The 18756-nt window shown below is 34.4% G+C and overlaps 1 protein-coding gene across 2 annotated transcripts in view; it reads left to right on the top strand.

The window, feature by feature from the left end:
• MAP4K5 (mitogen-activated protein kinase kinase kinase kinase 5) overlaps positions 1 to 18756 on the top strand; it is a 96388-nt gene that overhangs the window by 63874 nt on the left and 13758 nt on the right. For both annotated transcript variants that reach the window (XM_090270848.1, XM_090270847.1), the window contains exons 16-27: positions 71 to 138; positions 1537 to 1579; positions 2174 to 2327; positions 3637 to 3734; positions 3897 to 3938; positions 4562 to 4646; positions 7748 to 7827; positions 8122 to 8182; positions 10998 to 11112; positions 12692 to 12750; positions 15182 to 15285; positions 15655 to 15832. In XM_090270848.1, coding sequence (XP_090126974.1) covers positions 71 to 138; positions 1537 to 1579; positions 2174 to 2327; positions 3637 to 3734; positions 3897 to 3938; positions 4562 to 4646; positions 7748 to 7827; positions 8122 to 8182; positions 10998 to 11112; positions 12692 to 12750; positions 15182 to 15285; positions 15655 to 15832 — 1087 coding nt within the window. The remainder of the gene's footprint in view (positions 1 to 70; positions 139 to 1536; positions 1580 to 2173; positions 2328 to 3636; positions 3735 to 3896; positions 3939 to 4561; positions 4647 to 7747; positions 7828 to 8121; positions 8183 to 10997; positions 11113 to 12691; positions 12751 to 15181; positions 15286 to 15654; positions 15833 to 18756) is intronic.

Genomic DNA, 18756 nt, shown 5'->3' with positions numbered 1-18756 from the left:
TTGGAATCAAGTAAAATGATTAGTATCTGTTTTAAGGTAATATTTTAAACTCTAGTTTTTACCTTCACAGGGAGTATCATCAGAGCCAAACTTTGTATTACAGTGGAATCCTTTTGTTGATGGTGCAAATACTGGAAAGTAAGTTGTTTAATAATATAAAAACTTTATTTTACTTGATTACATAAGAGCAATATTGGGGGGATGGTGATTTATTTATCCCAATAAGTTTTCATTTATACTCTTTAAAACGCTGTACTATGCTTCTTGTCAGTGTAAAATTTCTCTTTTTTTTATTACCAAAATACATCATGTGTTGATTCTTAAGGTTTTTGTTCTTTAACTTAGAATATCGTATGTGTAATGTTAATATACTGTAAGATGAACCACATGATATCATGGTATAAAATACTACAGTGGGGGCTAAAAAGCCCCAGTTTCATCTCTGCACTGTCATTACTTCATATTCCAGACCTCAACAGTTGACAGGGATAGCCTAGAAGAGTTGTTCCAAACCTGTTTGTGCATTGCAGTACCCAGAGAGCTTTTTGGAAATACAGGAGTTCTGAGGGCCCACATTAGGCCTATAGATCTAGGATCGGTAAACTGGCTTATCATCTACGTCTGATCCACTGCCTATTTTTGTACAGCCCGCAAACAAGAATGGTATTTACATTTTTAAATGATTGAAAAAAATCAAAAGAACCGTGGTATTTTGTTATACTTAAAAATTATGCGAAGTTTACATTTCAGTGTCCATAGATGAATGTTTATTGGAACATAGCCATGCTCATTAGTTTATATATTATCTGTGACTGGTTTCATGCTACAACAAAAGAGTTAAATAGTTGTGACCACTGTTTGGTTTAGAAAGCCTACAGTATTTACTGTCCAGCCCTTTACAGAAAAAGTGTGTGAACTCCTTCTATACAGTACAGTCTTTGGGATGGGAATCTTAAGAATCCTGAAAGCTTCGCAGATGATTGCAGTGACTGGATAAGTGTATGGAACTAGTGGGCTAGATCAGTGATTCTCAAACTTTGATGTGCTTGTATGCTCACCTGGAGATCTTGTTAAAATGCACATTCTGATTCAGTGGGTCTAGAAGGTGCATTTATAAAAGTTTCCAGGTAATGCCAATCTTGCTGATCTGCAGACCCCGCTTAGAGCAGCAAAGGACTTGATAATATGGCCATTTGAATCTGTGATTCACTGTGGGTTCCAACTCTAAAATTCTGACTCTTTTTTTACTACTAAGTTTAATTTAGTTTTTATTATATATTAAATGTTGCAAAGCATAACCATAAAGTAAAAAAGCCTTTTATTTAGTGTATAAAAATCTCCATTTTATAGCTATACTAATATAACTTGACAATATGAGATCTTAGGTTTTCCTATAGACTTAAAAAATACCATGTACCATGATCTAATTGTCTTTTCTGTCCCCTGAATATAAACAGATTTTAATGCACATTTAACAGTGTATCTATGTTACGATAATTTACCAACATCTAAATTGCATTTTTCTTTTTGTATTAGATCAACCTCAAAACGGGCAGTACCTCCTCCTCTTCCTCCTAAGGTCAGCTATTGATAGATTTTAAACACTAAATCCTTGTTTAATTAAAATTTAAAAATAAGGTTATTGAATTTGTTAAAATTCTTTTAAATATATGTTAGATACAGTTTTCTTTGAGCGGGGATTATGAAGATGTAAAATATATATTAAAATAGCTACTAGAAAAAGGCAAAAATAGTTTATGACTTCATTTGAGAAAATACTTTGATGCATGGAGAAGTTATAGAGAGTTCATTATTTACAATCTGATTTATTACTTTTGATACAATTTAACATTTCAGTAGAGTCATACTACATTGAGTCATTTCCTTGCTTGTTTCTAGATATTAAATATTTTATGACTTATTTACATAATTTTGTTAGTTATAAAAATTTATCAATTTTAGGTTAGAGTTTATTTAAAAATCACATGGCAAATTCATGTAGCTGTGTTGGTAGCAACCCAACTCTTGCAGCCCAGTGAGTTGAATTCCATAAAAGAAAGAAAAGAAGGCATATCCTCCTCCCCTTAAAGTCTTGGATGCACAATGATAATGAAGTGTTACTGTTTAATACACTCAAATCTATTAAAGTATTTTTGTGTCTTATTATCACTAGCCAAGGATAAACAGTTACCCTGAAGATAACCTCCTAGATGAAGAAAGATCATCAACTGTAAAACGTTGCCCTGATTCAGAGAACAGACCTCCCCAAGTTCTCAGAAGACAGAGTAGCCCAAGTTGCGTTCCTGCAGCTGAGACTTCCTCTATTGGTATGGCTAGCAGTATTAGCAGCCCTGGGGTGCATACAGCTAGATACTGTGGTCTGGGTAAATAAATGGAAGTGAAAGCTAAAAAGAAAGCCATTTTGCTCATATTTTAAAGAATGTCTTTTTTCTTTAGTCCGTTTTATTAGTATTTAAATCTTTGTGAAATTTCTTGGGCTATAAATAGATTTAGTCAACTCAATCCTAATTTGATTCCTTACTAAATATTATATGGTCCAAAAAGATGAATAGATGTTCTACCCTCCAGAAGTTCAGGGTCTATAGCCGAAGTTATACCCAAGTACACATAATATTAGACAAGACAATTTGTTATAACTGTCTTCTACAATAATTAACTATATGTAATAGAGGACAAGGGATTTCTGAGGGAGATGTGATAGGTAAGAGAGGAGATGAGCCCTTGCAAAGTATTAAAGAGCTTGGTGAGCCTTCAGTAGGTGGAGCCAGTGCTGACAGGCATTCATGGAGAACAAGAAAGAATGAACAAATGCACTGAAGCAGGAAAATCTGAAAGTGTTTGAAATACAGTCTACAATAGTATGGTAGAAGTGTGAGCTTTAAAGGGGTGTATACTGCGAGTTAGGACTAAAAAGATAGATTGGCGTTCAGTTGTGAAAGGCCTTAAATATCAGCATCAGTAGGTCAGATTTCTTTTTTCTCACAATATGTAAAGACATTTGCTGTTTTCATGCATGAAGATCACTGCTAAAGATGCTGTGCTACCTCTATAGAATCTAGAAAAAGGCATGAAAGATACTTTTAACTCATGTGACAGAGAGTATTTCCCAATAAAGGATTACCCAAATATTATGCTAAGTGAAGTAAGTCAGAGGAAGACAAATGCCATGTGAGTTCACTTATATGTGGAATCTAAAGAACGAAACAAATGAACAAACAAAATAGAAACAGACTCATAGATACAAAGAACAGGCTGATGTTGCCAGAGGGGCGGGTGTTTGGGAGGCTGGGTGAAGAAGGCAAAGGGATTAAAAAATACAAATTGGTAGTTACAAAATAGTCACGGGGATGTAAAGGGAATATAGTCAATAATATTGTAATAACTAAGTATCGTGCCATGTGGCTACTTGAGATATCGGGGGTGGGGGATCGCTTTGTAAAGTATCTAATTGTCCAACCACTGTGCTATACACCTGTAACCAATACAGAATAATATTGTATATGAAATGTAACTGAAAAATAACATTTAACAAGTATTAGGGTAAAGGGAAAATTATTTTTTAAGGAAAGTACTTATCTGAATCGTTTTTCAACTTTTAACCATGACTCTCTTTAGGAAATGGTGATGGTATTTCAAAATTGATTAGCGAAAATACAGAAGGATCAGCACAAGCACCACAGTTACCACGCAAAAAGGACAAGCGAGATTTCCCTGTAGGTATAACAGACATTTGGTGGATAGTTATAACTAACAGTGTATTTTCATATAAGGTGCATAGTCTATTTGAAAAATTTGAATGACTGAATTTCTAAATGTATAACATTTTTTTTAAGGTTTAAGAGGTCTTACAGAATTAATAATTATTTTTCCCACAGAGACCAGTCATCAATGGCCTCCCACCCACCCCAAAAGTGCTGGTAAGGAATATTTTTATGTGAATCATTTGCCAATTTTTGTCTCTTTAGAACCAGAAGATTGTTTATTTGCTATCAAGTATCTTGAGCCACTGCCAGGAAAGATTTATAAAATATAGTGGCATTAAAATCATTTGGATATACCATGTACCCTAATTTGAGTGAGTTGGATAGAATTTGGAGAGGGTTTTTTTTTTTTTAATTCTCACTAAAGGACATGCTCATTGGAATTTTAGAGAAAGGGGAAGAAAGAAAGGGAGAGAGGGAGAAAAACATAAGTGTCAGAGAGGAACACCTATTGGTTGCCTCGATAAAATTATCCATTGTTTCACATTATTAAATGTTAGTCCTAATGATAAGCAGTGACTTAAAATTTTTAGAATATCATTGGCATAAGTAGATGTTTTGATAAATTTGATATTTTTGCCCTAAAATACAAATTACACAAAGAAAGAATATGAGCCTATATTGGTCGAAGGGGTTAAATTATATCAAAATATGAATTTTGTTTTGTAATGAAATCATAAATGTAAAGAGTCAATTTAACATTTCATAATCTAGCTATTCTAAGAATATATAAAATTATTTAATCAAATAAGTCAACTTTTTTTTTCTCTATGAATAAGATGGGAGCTTGTTTTTCCAAAGTTTTTGATGGCTGCCCTTTGAAAATTAATTGTGCAACATCCTGGATACATCCTGATACAAAAGGTAAAATTTCTTAAGTTTTATATGTATCTCCAGTAAAATATTTGTTATGGGAAAGGATCTTCATGATCAGTGAACTGAGATTGTTTACTTTATAAATATGATTTAGATAGTAAATAATGTAGGTACCTGCAACAACCTGAGGAGGTAAATAAGAGTTTTGGTTTAAAGCATTAGAATTTAAGTGTATACAGGAACTGTTTCTGATTAAAGGAGACCAATGAGACATCAGAACTGATTGCAACCATAATTTGGGATTATCTGTTATGCAAAAAGACAGTACTGGGACAGTTGATAATCTCAGTAAGTCAAGTCAATAGGTTAAGGAATAGTATTATTTCACTGTTAATTTCCCAAGTTTGATCATTGTGCTTTGGTTATATAAGACCTTTTATTTTAAAGAAATGCACACGTTTAAGAGTAAAGGGCATTGTGCTTGTACTTACCTGAAACAAAAACAAAAGGTTCAGAAAACAAAAAAATGTGTGTAAGGAGAGAGAAAGGATAAAGTCAAAGTAGTAAATGTTAACAGATGTGGGATCTGTGTGAAGGACATTCAGGAATCCTTGGTACTACCACAACTTTTCTGCCAGTGTGAAATGATGGCAAGTAAAATTTATTTTTAAAAATTTAGGAAAACAGAAAACCTTAATACAACTCACCTTGTTGCAAGAAAATAAGGTGCCTACCTGGGTGTCTGAAATTAGCAAATGAGTTAGGCAGTGGAGAGTGTTCAGGAAATGTTTGTTTTCATTTCACAGTAATAAAAACAGGTCATATCATATAATTACCTGCTTTAGATATCACTATTACAAAGTATAACAAGAAAATATTTTTATGGGGTTTTTTGTGTTTGAAAATTTTTATTTTTATATAATTTTAAACTTACAGAAAAGTTAGAAAAAGAACGCAAGTAACTCAAGAATCATTGATTGTCTCTAATATGCCCAATTTGTTTTACTATATATGGACATTTTTTTTCCGAATCACTTGAGAATGAGTTGAAGACATCATGCTCCTCTTCCCCTTATACTTTAGTCTGTATTTCCTAGGAACAAGAATTACCTATTACATAGCCACAGTACAATTGTAAAGGTCGGGAAATTTATTGCTGACATAATACTATTTTTTAATCCACAGTTCATATTTAAATTGTATTTATTATCCCAATAATGTTCTTTATCATGTCCCTCCTCATTTCCCCAGTTCAAAATTCAAGATCACATGTTACACTTAGCTACCATATCTTTTTAGTCTCTGGTAGTCTGTAACAGTTTATCCACCTTTCCATCTCTCTTTTTTTGAAAAATTTATTGATTGATTTTTCTATTACAGTTGTCCCACTTTTTCCCCCATTGTTCTCCCCCCACCCCTTCTCCCTCAATCCATCTCCACGCTGTCGTCCATGTCCATGAGTCATTCATACTAGTTCCTTGACTAGACTCTTCTTTCCCTCCTTCTCCCCTCTCACCTCCCCCTGGTCACTGTCAGTCTGCTCCTTGTTTACTTGCCTCTGGTTCTATTTTGCTCGTTTGTGGTGTTCATTAGTTTCCTGTATTAGGTGAGATCATATGGTATTTGTATTTCACTGCCTGGCTTATTTTGCTAAGCATAATACTCTCAAGTTCCATCCATGTTGGCGCAAATGGTAGTAGTTCCTTCTTCCGTTCTGCCGCATAGTATTCCATTGCATAAATGTACCACAGTTTTTAATCCACTCATCCTCAGATGGGCACTTAGGTTGTTTCCAGTACTTGCCTGTTGTGAATAGCACTGCTATGAACATAGGGGTGCATATGTTCTTTTGAATTGGTGTTTCAGGATTCTTCAGATATAATTCTAGCAATAGAATTGCTGGATCAAAAGGCAGTTCCATCTTTAGGTTTTTGAGGAAATTCCATACTGTTTTCCACAGTGGTTGTACCAGTCTGCATTCCCACCAACAGTGCACTAGGGTTCCCTTCTCTCCGCATCCTCGCCAGCACTTCTTGTTCCATCTCTCTCTTGATCATGACGTTTTTGAAGCTACTTATTTTGTAGAATGTCCCTTAATTTGGGTTTGTTTGCTGCTTAGGTCAGGATATGCCTTTTTGTCAGGAATATCACAGAAGTGTTATGGTGCTCTTCTCAGTGCATCATAGCAGGAATGATATCAGCTTTTCCAAATACTAGTGATATTCATATTGACCAGTTGTTTAAGGCAGTGTTCACTAGCTTTCTCCACTGTCAAGTTCCTATTTTTCCCTTTCTAAGTAATAAGTAATTAATTAATTAACTTCCCAAACTAATTGATAAAAATAATGTGTGGAAATACAGTAAAACTATCTAAATATCCTTTTGCACTTCAGACTTTCACTAATTTTAGCATCCATTAATGACAGTCCATTGATGTCTATTGACAATCTCCCTTCTTTCCCACTTATTTATGTATTTTACCAGTTTGAACTTATGAATCCTTTTTTTATCCTGTGAGATATAATCTGTCACGGTTAATATTTATTTTAGCACTTAAAATTGTCCATTTTTCAGCAGTGGGAGTACCGATATTATTTTGTTTGATATGTCCTCATCATTTTCTGAGCACTTCCTTACTTTCTGGGGTAGCAAGATTTCTAGAATCATCTTAAACTTTCCTTGCCCCAGAATTAGAATCAGTCTTTTCTCCAAGAAGTCCTGTTTGTTTGTTTTTTAAGTGGAAAATAATATTTAGAAACCAAGGTCTTTATACTAAGTGTGCTCAGTTTCTTGTATGTCATAATTTATAATTTCTATTTAATTTTTAGCTTCCTCATTCAGAGTATTTGAGATATCTGGTAAAAATATATAGCTATAACAAAAAATATTGAGATATGGAGATTATTATGTTGAAAGGAAGAATTGTAGTATAGTGAAGTAGAGAGTGAGTAACAGAATAAACCTGCATTTAAAAATAAGAAATGAATTGAGGAAAGAGGTAAAGAAGGTGGCATGGATGTTAGAAAGTAATTTTTCTTTGAATGGGTGAGTGGCTCACACTTAATACCATTAAAAAATAAAGTCATTATTTTTATGAATGATTTCAGAAAATGATAGTAAATTTTTGTGGTTTATCTCAACTATTTTAGATCAGTACATTATTTTTGGAACTGAAGATGGTATTTACACATTGAATCTCAATGAGCTACATGAGGCAACAATGGAACAGGTAATTCAGGAGTTCTAACTCAAGAAATGAGTTTGATAAATTGAGTAGAAGAAATATCTTAATTTCAATCAATTTATATGGACTTCAGTTTTAATTTTTATGATTTAAACATTTAAAGACGTGGAATTGTACATTTTGCATGTTCATGTTTAAAGCTTTTTTCTGTAAGGTTCTGGTAATTTACTGAAAAATAAAAGTTATTTTGTTATACTATCTCAGGCTGTTGAATTTTGGAGGTTAAGAGACAAGAAAATGAAAATTGGAGAATTTTAATTATCTTTTTTTTTTTAATAGTTATTTCCAAGGAAGTGTACTTGGCTCTATGTTATCAATAATACTTTAATGTCTTTATCAGGTATGTATATGATGAAAATAATGTGAAAAATAAATCATAGACAAGCAGAGAAATATAATTTTAATATGCATTGTTTTAAAATGTTATTTGTTATCCTGGGTAACTATAGTATAGTAACTTTATACTTGCACATATTTTTTACCAACTTATAATGGGAAGAAATTTTAAGAAGGGACCCTGTCTTCAGTTAAGGTAGCACTTCTCTAATCTGTGCAGGATCTCAACACCTGAGGAATATCACAGTGATTGTCACCTGAGGCCATGCCCTGCCACTCATCACCTCCATTATCACTATTATTCATGCCTTCCATTGAGAATTAACAGTTAGAGGGAAAGAATCAGAAGATCTAGCTTCTTTCTTTCTCTATAATCTTAATTAAACAAGTCACCCTCTCTTAGCCTCAATTTTCTCAATTGTAAAAGAATGGTGGTAACCATAATAGCCTCAGAGGTTTCTTTGAGGATGAAATGAAATGATATCCAGAGTGCTTGATGAACTGTGAAGGTTTCTACAGATATTTTCTGGTAGAATTCATGTTGTTATGAACCACATATTAATTATCATGGACTGGTGATTTAAAGTCTTATAAACAAGTGGGTTCCAGAGCAACCTATTCTAATTTTTTTTTTGTGTTTATCTTTTTTTGGTTGTTGGTGGTGGTAGGTTCGTGGGTGATATTTTAGGCTTTAAAAAAAAAAATTCTTACCTACCAAAACCTTTTTTTTTTTTTTTTAATTTTAGATCTAAGTGGCTACCTAGAGATTCGCTGTTTGCTTTCATTCTGATAGTAGAGTACAAGCTAATTATTTCTCTCTGTTCCTTAATTTAATCCTAATGTTATTAACTATTAAAATAGCACTCACCCCTGTCTCTACTTTGAATAAATATTTTAGTAATCAAAAAATTTTTTAAAATTTTTTGGTTTGTGATACTCCCTCCTGCTGTGTCTAGATTACATGAGGATTATATTACTGCTCTATTTACTGTACTGTCAGGCTTCTCAGTATTACATGTACCTTTTATTACAGCATCAGTGCTGATAGACATTCTTACTTATTGATAAGTAGATCATTGTGGCCTAATTTAAGAAATGTCACTTTCATAATTTTAAATGTGTATGTAACTTGAACTCTTCCATTCACCAGCACCTAATTAGAGATTCTTCAGGAATTTTTATATTTGAGCTAATGACATTGTTTATGAAGAACATATTATTTGTGCATAAATGGCTTCTAAAAAGTGGGAGTCCTCAAAGAGTAGTCTCTTTGATTTAAATTATGTTTCCCCAAATTTTATTTACTTTTGTTTAACAAAATATTAATTTTTTATTATCATGAAAATAAACCAAATTCCGTTTCACGTAACAATTCTGAATTGTATACATATAAGATTGCTTACCGCTTAACGTTTACTGCTTTTATCTCTTCTTATATCTGTCTTTGGAAATAAACTTAAGGACTATACAGAGATCGTCTTATATGTCTGTAAAATAAGGAAATAGGGAAAAGTTAACCTATAAATTAGTTCTTTCCATATTCTAGTTAAAATGCTTCATAAAACTGAATGAAGGTAGGTAGCAAGGCTAACTAGAAAATACTGTTCTGCTTAAGGGTCCACACACACATACATGTACTTCTGTGTTTAGCTGCCTAGCTAGACATATAGCGGGCTATGTGTATACAGATAATGGAGGAAGGAGGGGTGGCATAATGTTAGGCAGAATGTTTGCATTCTGAAAATCTACAGAGAATTTTTTTGAGGATAAGACTTCCTCATGCTTGTGTGCTCCTGCTCTCGCACTCGCCCCCTCTCTCCCTCTCCCTCCTCCTCTTTCCTTCTCTCTCTCCCTCTTTGTGTTGTTATTGAACCATACCATGTATAACAAGGAATGAGAAGATATTTACCATATGTCCCCATGCTTAAGACAGCTATGGCTTTGATTATGAAATAATCCTATTATTTCCTGTTATTTCCATATAATAATCGCTGTTATCCTTGTTTTATAGCATGTAATATTAGTTTGCTTTACTTTTTCTTAGTATTTCCATCTGTTAAAAGCTATCATTCACACTCCAGCCAGGTAGCTCAGTTGGTTTGAGCATTGTCCCATACACCGAAAGGTTTTGGGTTTAATCCCCTGTCAGGGTGCATGCAGGATGCAACTGATGGATGTTTCTCTTTCTCTCTCTCTCTCTCTCTCTCTCTCTCTCTCTCTCTCTCTCTCTCTCTCTCTCTCTCTCTCTTTCTCTCTCTCTCTTTCTCTCCCTCTCCCTCCCTTTCTCTCACTCTAAAAATCAGTAAACATATCCTTGGGTGAGGACTAAAATAAATAAATTATCACTCACAACCAGTTTTAATCCAAAGTATTTTGATAAATTGTTACTAAATAAGTCTATTCCAGAAAATAACATAATATAGTTTTATAGAATGTTCCATGTTATACTAAAATAATCACGTGTACATCATTGTAATTAAGTCCAGTGTACAGCAGTGTTTAAAATTTTCTGTTTCTATGCTGGCTTTATTAAGGTTTATGTATCTTCTACCCAGATCACCTACTAGAACATATCTAATTTGTATATTAAGAAACACAACTGTCTACGTTCTTAAAACTTATTTTATCTATTATCTTTCAAAATAGTATTAACTGGGTTTTTTGTTTGTTTATTTGTATGTGTTTTTCTATATTGGTTGGCTTTTTGAACATTTCTGGACTTCTCATTTTAGAAGGTAATTATGTTTTCTTTTGCTTAAAAATTATATTTCTTCTTCTGTAAATGATTCTCATAAAAATAACATGTTTCTCTTTTATAGGAAAAACCTTTCAACTCTACTCTCATAATCTCATAGCTTTGTTTGAACAAGCCAAAAAACCAGGACTAGCTGCTCATATTCAAACTCATAGGTTTCCAGACCGCATACTACCAAGGTACAAAATAATTTGGTTATCCTGGGAGAGAGGGGAATTACTGTTTATTTTTAAAATAGCTATTATTTTTGTCCTCTAAAAGATTTTGTCTTGCCCTGACTAGTATGACTCAGTTGGTTGGAGCATCATCCTGTAAATCAAAAGGTTGTGAGTTCCCTAGTCAGGGCATGTGCCTAGTTTGTGGGTTTGATCCCCAGTTGGGGCATGTATTGGAGGCAGCCAATCCATGTTGTCTCTCTTTCTCTCTCTGCCCCTCACTCCCCCTCTAACTCCCCCTCCTTTTCCACCTCCCTTCCTCTCCCCACTTCCCCTCCTCTCCCCACTTCCCCTCCTCTCCCCACCTCCTCCTCTTCCCTTTTCCTCTCCTTCTCTCTCTCTCCTCCTTTCAAGAAGCAATGAAAAATGTCCTCAGGTGAGGATTTAAAAACAACCTTTGTCTTAATTTTGAAATATAGTTTACACTAAAATACATGTCATCTAAAATTTGAGAGATCAATGTTTCCATGAAATCACCTATAAAAATATTTTTTAGTGCTTATTATTGTATTTAAATTTTTAAATTACATTTTACTTTCAATATTATTTTGTATTGGTTTCATGTATACAGCATAGTGGCTAGACAATCATAATACTTTATAACCAGTTCCCCCTCAATATTTCCACACCCACGTGGCATCATACATAGTTATCACAGTATTGTCTATTTCATGGCTATTTTATAACTACCAATCTTTACTTAATCCTTTCACCTCTTATACCCAGTCCCTCAACCCTGTTCCTTTCTGGCAACTGCTACTCTGCTCTCTGTATCCATGAATCTGTTTCTATAGAAGTTTTATTGAGAGGAACCAAAAAACAATGGAATTTGTTTATAAAAAATTGTGTGTGTATTCTAGCTTGTTTAAACTTCAGTCACCTCCAAAGTGCTCTCCATTTAATGCAATACACCTATCGAGACATTTTTTCCACCCCTCAAAACAATTTTTGAACTCGTCAATATTGATGCCTTTTTTTTTTGTTTCACTTTTTTCACATCAGCAAAACATTTCACTTTGAAGACTTTTTCATTTGTTTGTTTGAGGAAACAAACAAAAAGAAGTCGCTTTAGGGTGATGTTGGGTGAATAGGGAGGGTGGAGCACAGGGGTTAGCTGTTTTTTGATCAAAAACTGCTGAACACTCAATGCAGTGTGGGAAGGTGCAATTATAAATCACCCATCGTGAAATGGGCAAATGCATTGAAAGACTCTTCCAAAAAAATCTACCGAAGCCAAATGCAGCCTCTCACAACACCACCAGCTGGTACACTGCTACAGATGGGTTCCTAGAACACTCACCTAGTGGGGGATGCCTGTACTACGAGGGGCCCACCCTCCAGAAGATAATTGTGCTTTTTGGGGGATCTCCCCTTGCACTATAGAGTACCAGGCCCTGCTGCAGTCACATAAAATTATACTTTGGGATCAGAGTCCAAGACAGGATTTTTAGAGCTCCTTGACTGGTTCTGATGCAACTCATTCACAGATCACTGTTTGGAAACCATTGCAGTAAAGTATGTTTATATTGTCTTATGTTTTCAGAAAGTTTGCTTTAACTACAAAGATTCCTGATACAAAAGGCTGCCACAAATGTTGCATAGGTGAGTAAATGCTATTTATTGAAGTGATGGTTAGAATTTTTAACATCTTTAAAGTTATCTGAAGAGACTTATATTATCAAATAGGAAGGAAGGTAGGCTTTATATTTGTTTTAATAAGGACTTAAGGCCACTGAAGCACAAGAATGTATAGTGGAACATGGCATAAAAATGCTTGGAGATAATAGTCCTGATGCTTTCTCAGAGCATTGTGTTCCTAAAGTTTTTTAACCCTATTCCCTGAGGATGTATCTCTACTAATATTCTACATTCATTTTTTTAACATTTACTGCTTAGTACTTTATGAACATTATTATTGCTGGAGTTTAGCCAACTATGAAGTCAGAGAAAACAGTCCACACACGAATACACCCTCACTTCTGATTCTAATCACAAATTGGGGGGCTTCCCAAAATCTCCAAAAATTGTTGCTACAGCGAAATTGCCTATAGACATGTGCATTAGTCCTAAGTTGAGGATTGAGAACCTCTGGTCTTCAAGTTCAGTCTGGTCACAAAATAATTACTTAAATATTAGACACTTAAGGAAAGAGAGGAGTGTAGTTATGACCCTATTAAGAATTTTAGGAGACTTTAACAGAGAAAAAAGATCTTTCAAAAAATGGCAACTAGTGAATAGAAAAAGTAAGCTCCCAGAACATGGCAGCTTAGTAATTAGTCCTGCAAAAAAATAAAGAAGAAAGAATTTAAGGAACACCTGGTTAAAGACTCTAAAATGGGAGTGTCTTACCTTCTCATTGAAGAGCTGACAAAAGAATTGGGGATCATCCAGTGACCTTGGCGCAAATATTACTTTAACAAGACAAGTATGAGAGAATTCTGCTTAATAGAGGGCAGGCGTCATAAGCCATTTCTCTTAGTTACTTGTTTCCTTCAATCCCCCAGCCCCAGAATTTTCTTCTGCAACTCTTCCCCGTCTTTCTCCGTTCTGTCACATATTTGCCCTAAAATCCTACTTTTTTTTCCCCAGGTTATTGCCTTTTTTGACTTACTTGGGCATCTTTTTGATTTTAAGCTATATAACTTTTTTATCTTAATTTTTTTAAATTGGTTTTAAATGTAGATATTTGTGTCCAGGAAAAAAGTCCTAACTACGTCAAAATATTAATAGTGGTTAACTCTGGGCAGTTGGATTATAGATAATTTTGTTTTCCCCCCATGTTGCCAGACCCTACTCTAAATCATTTTCTTAGACTATCCAGTGACCTCAGGTCCCCAGCAAACAAAGCTACTCCTATCAGTTATGACATTCCTGAGGCTTTGAGGGTACCTTGCAGAAGTGACAACAAAATTCAGACCTCTTGGGGGGTTAAATTCTGTAGTGCATACTTTTCTCAACCCTAAAGCCACTCTGTGATATTGTCATGTCTCTAGTATGTAACAGAACCTGGGATCAGACTCAGTCCATGACTTCAGATCCTGAGCTCCTAACTTCCTGTTTATTCTTTCTGTTTAATCAGAGAGCCTGCGCATTGACCTTAATGCTACATGGTTCCACAGCGTACTCGAGTTGTAAGCAAATTTTGTGAGCATTTTTCTAGGGCAGAATCAGGTTCATATTTGTTATCAGATATATGACTCAAGAAAGGTCTAGAAACTTACAACCTAAGATATAAACTCATACATACGTTAAGATAGAACTTATTGCAGATAACTAGTTTTATAATCATTCTTGATGGGAGTCATATTTTGGAGAAGGAAAGACCAATAAGTTTTTGTAGAATTGCGTCAAGGAAGTTATATCTTTAGTAAGAGGTAAAATAGTTATTTTCACCTTGTTTTAAGTACACAGCTGGAAACTAGACCAAAAATAAAATCATAGATTTCAGTTGCCTCCTAGATCTTCTTTTCTGAATTCTGTCTTTTGGTCAATTTACTTAAGAAGCAGCTCTTTTAGGCTGGATAGTAGTTTAGGTTTTTTAGTACTTAAAATACCGTTTTTGTAAAAAGTTCTTATGTTTAAGGGCATACTATATTAAATATGTTCAGGAGAAAATGTGTATAGTTTAAAATGAGATAAGAAAGTGGAAAGAAAGGGTAACAAAGCCAATAAAAATACTACTTTTATCATCCCAGGGAATAGAAACAATTTTCCTTTATGAGCTAAATAATTGCTTCATATAGTTTTTCTTTCATCCATGGAAGGCCACATTTCCTTGTTTTATTTCCCCATGTATATTATTAGCATCACCTTTATAAAGAAAGATGAATTAGCTTTTAGATGAATCTAGCCTTTTAACTGAACTAATTAGGTTTTTTAAAAAAATACCTTTATTTTTTCAATTACAGTTTACATTCAATATTATTTTGTATTAGATTCAGGTGTATATAGCATATTGGTTAGACATAAACCAATTATGTTTTCATATAAAGGTATTCCGTGTTTTAGATGTGTCTATTTTGCTTCTTTCCAGTCAGAAACCCTTACACAGGACATAAATATCTCTGTGGAGCTTTACAGTCTGGAATTGTTTTACTTCAATGGTATGAGCCAATGCAGAAATTCATGTTGATAAAGGTATATTACATATTTCTTCTTTAGAAAACATTAGTGTGCAAGGGAAGTTAAAATTTTAAGATTTCATTGCTATGTAGTGTCGGCATGTTTGTTGTTATTCATAGCTAGGTCTTTATTTGGTTTAACAGTTTTTTGGTTCCTTAGATTTCCTCTTTAACTTACGTTAATAAACTTCCAGAAGCATTACAGCCATAACGCAAAATGTGGCCAATTCTCTAAAACATATTTTGTAGATTTTTATGATCCTTATCATGATCATTTTAGAATTAGATTGATCAAGAAAATGGAAGCCTTTCCATTGACTTTATTCAGCTACAGTATGAATAGAGATTGCTTCTCAATTATACTTCTCTTGTTTATTTTTTGCAGCACTTTGATTTTCCTCTGCCAAGTCCTTTGAATGTTTTTGAAATGCTGGTAATACCTGAACAGGAATACCCTATGGTCTGTGTAGCTATTAGCAAGGGCACTGAATCAAATCAGGTAGTTCAGTTCGAGACAATCAATTTGAATTCTGCATCTTCATGGTTTACAGAAATTGGTGCCGGTAAGTGTTTTTTACCTTACATTAAAATATTGATGCTTTTGCATATGAAAGAAGCAGAATGGTTTCAACCAGTGTAGGCCCAGTCAAATAAACACTCAGATCATAGCTTTCCAAGTAAGCCCAGAGGGTCATCCGCATATAGTTTATGATATGTCTTTGCTTAAGGCAATTTGATACAAATTATTTACCAAGGACAATTTTAATGATTTAAATTATCTAAGATACAGGGGTAGGGAAAAGTAGGTTTGCAGTTATGAGTACCTGAAACAAAGAGTTTATTCTTGTATTATTATTTATTAATTTGTATTTTTTCATCCAAAGAACTGTAAACCTACTTTTGCCCACCCCTGTACTCTTCAAATTCTATCAGCTTCTCAAGCAAAGAGATTTACTTTTTTTTTTTTGTATCAGTTTTTCCCTCAACAATTCTTAGAATCATTGAGTTCAAGTGCTTTTCATGTGTGGTCTCCAAGCTTTACCATTTAAAGATACAGGGACATATTTCGTACACTGCCTGAGAATGGTTCATTAGCTTAGGATTTTATCAGACATGTCTTACTGAAAGTTCAGAAAAGGTTGGAAGTTTATTTTCAGACTTTGAAATTGGAGCAAATCATTCAATTTGTTTTTAAAATCTATATAGTAAGTGAAACGAAGGGGGTCTATTATTTGATCATTTGTAACCCCAGGTTTATGAAGACATTTTTGCATAAGAAGTTAAGCAGGCTTTACTTATAGCTCTTTCATTACTGACTCACCTTATGAAGAAGTCTGTTACAAGTATCATAAGTTTGATGTTTCTTATTAAATATCTTTAGCTTTTGATTAGTTATAGGCTAAATTACAAGAACTCTTTATTCAGTTCAGCTCTTGAAGTTAATATAGAACCACTAATGTCACTTTCAGAATAAGAATCAGTATAAACTAGTGATATCCTGCTAAATATTTCACAACAGGCTTTTGAGGTGCAGAGAAGCCTGGTTTGTAGCAGTTGCCTATACTCCCACCATGGCCAATTTCAGACTACCAACCTGATGTCACCTGGCTCACAAAATTCCTGAAAATTTAAGAACCCAATATAAGCCAGTTATAGCATGCACTGGACTATGTCACTCTCTTTACGGACCACGTTATAATTTCCAGTAGAATAAAATAGGAATGTATTCTGTACCCTCTCGCTTTTACCTATAACCCACATTTCTTTTTATTTTATTGTTTAATACTGTTTGGTGAGTTAGATGCATATCCTCCTAGCATAGCTAACAGAAGGGTACAAAAGGCATTGTTTTAGTATCATGACATATAAGTAGCCCAAATAGAAATATGTTCCTATTATGTAGTTACTGCCAAAAAGGATTATATAGAGAGAGCAGTTTATTTAAAAACCAAAATCATTTTTGGCAGACAATCCCAACTTTTTTTACTGGTTAGTATGTAATAATAATATAGAGCAAGTCATTTCATACAATTATCTAATGTATGCTTGCAACTTTCTTCTGTATGATATATGAGGGATCCCCCCAAAAGCACAACTACCTTCTGGAGGGCGGGCCCCTTGTGGTACAGGCTTCCCCCGCTAGGTGAGTGTTCTAGGAACCCATCAGTACCAGTGTACCAGCTGGCGTTGCGAGAGGCTGCATTTGGCTTCAGTGGGTTTTTTGAAGACTCAACGCATTTGCCCATTTCATGATGGGTGGTTTATAAGTGCACATGCCCACATCACGCTAAGTGTTGAGCAGTTTTTTACTAAAAACTGCATGACCCCCATGCTTCACCCTCCCTATTCACCTGACCTTGCCCTGAGTGACTTTTTTTGTTGTTTCTCCCAATGAAAAAAGTCCTAAATATTTTGCCAGTGGGGTAGCAGTGAAATAAAAAATGGCAGAAGCACTAAAAGGCATCAGAATTGATGAATTTAGAAACTGAGGGGCAGAAAAAACGTCTTAATATGTATATTGCATAAAATGGAGAGTACTTTGAAGGTGACTGAGAGTTAAACATGTCAGAATACACAGTTTTTTATAAATTCCAGTTTTTTGGGTTCCCCCTCGTATTGTTCAAGACTAGACATTTAGAGTCCTCTTATGAAATTTAGGGCAAAGGGTCTTCAGGGCTTTTTCCTTGTTTGTTTTTTAATGTCTCTACTGTTCTACCCACTTCGAACATTTTCTAGGCTAAAATTAATGCAAAACCAAAATTACTTACTAAGGAGAGCCAGGACCTGTCAGATAATCATCCAGATCACCCTTGTGTAGAGGTTGTCCTTATTAGGCTTCTCCAATTTCACAAACGATTGTTAATCCACCTCCCAGCTGTGTTCACTGTTGAGTACCACCCCCACCCACCCCCGGCCCCTGGCACCTTGAGTGAGCAACAGTTGTAACACTTAAAACGAGCTCCTATTCCAAGCATATTTTCAACACTCCATAAATATTTATCAACAAAATACATGAACATACATTTACTGAGAAAAACTATTTTTGGAGTGTTGCCCGAGGGACCAAACAGTTTGTAATTTCTGTCAACCTGAATTCTTCTCTATGTATGAGCTTTGGAAGGTCCAAAAACACCTCAAAATAATACATAAAACTTTGTGTTTATGTTTAGATGTGTAGTTTTTAAGGGAGAGGATCCATGGGCTTTCCAAAGAAATGTAGTTAAGAATGACTGCTCTGAATAGTCTAAAATATTTTCTTAGATTTAGCTAGACCATTCAGGCAGTCTGAGAGCCTAACATGAATCGTTTTTCAAAAAATGTGTTGCAAAAATGTCAATGATGTTAAAAGAAGCAGCTCTGCAAATATCAGCAAAGTGATGAAAGTCACTTCCTGTAAAGATACTGTTGACTGAATTGTTCATTATATTACTCATGTCCTCTTTAAAAAGGAGCTCACACACACACACACACCCCTGAACACCAGGAA

This window comes from Furipterus horrens, unplaced genomic scaffold (genome assembly GCF_987537825.1).
Source record: "Furipterus horrens unplaced genomic scaffold, mFurHor1.1.pri manual_scaffold_3, whole genome shotgun sequence".
Taxonomy (NCBI): Eukaryota; Metazoa; Chordata; class Mammalia; order Chiroptera; family Furipteridae; genus Furipterus; species Furipterus horrens.
Note: the sequence above shows the minus strand (reverse complement) of the source record. Positions and strands in the feature narration are given on the sequence as shown.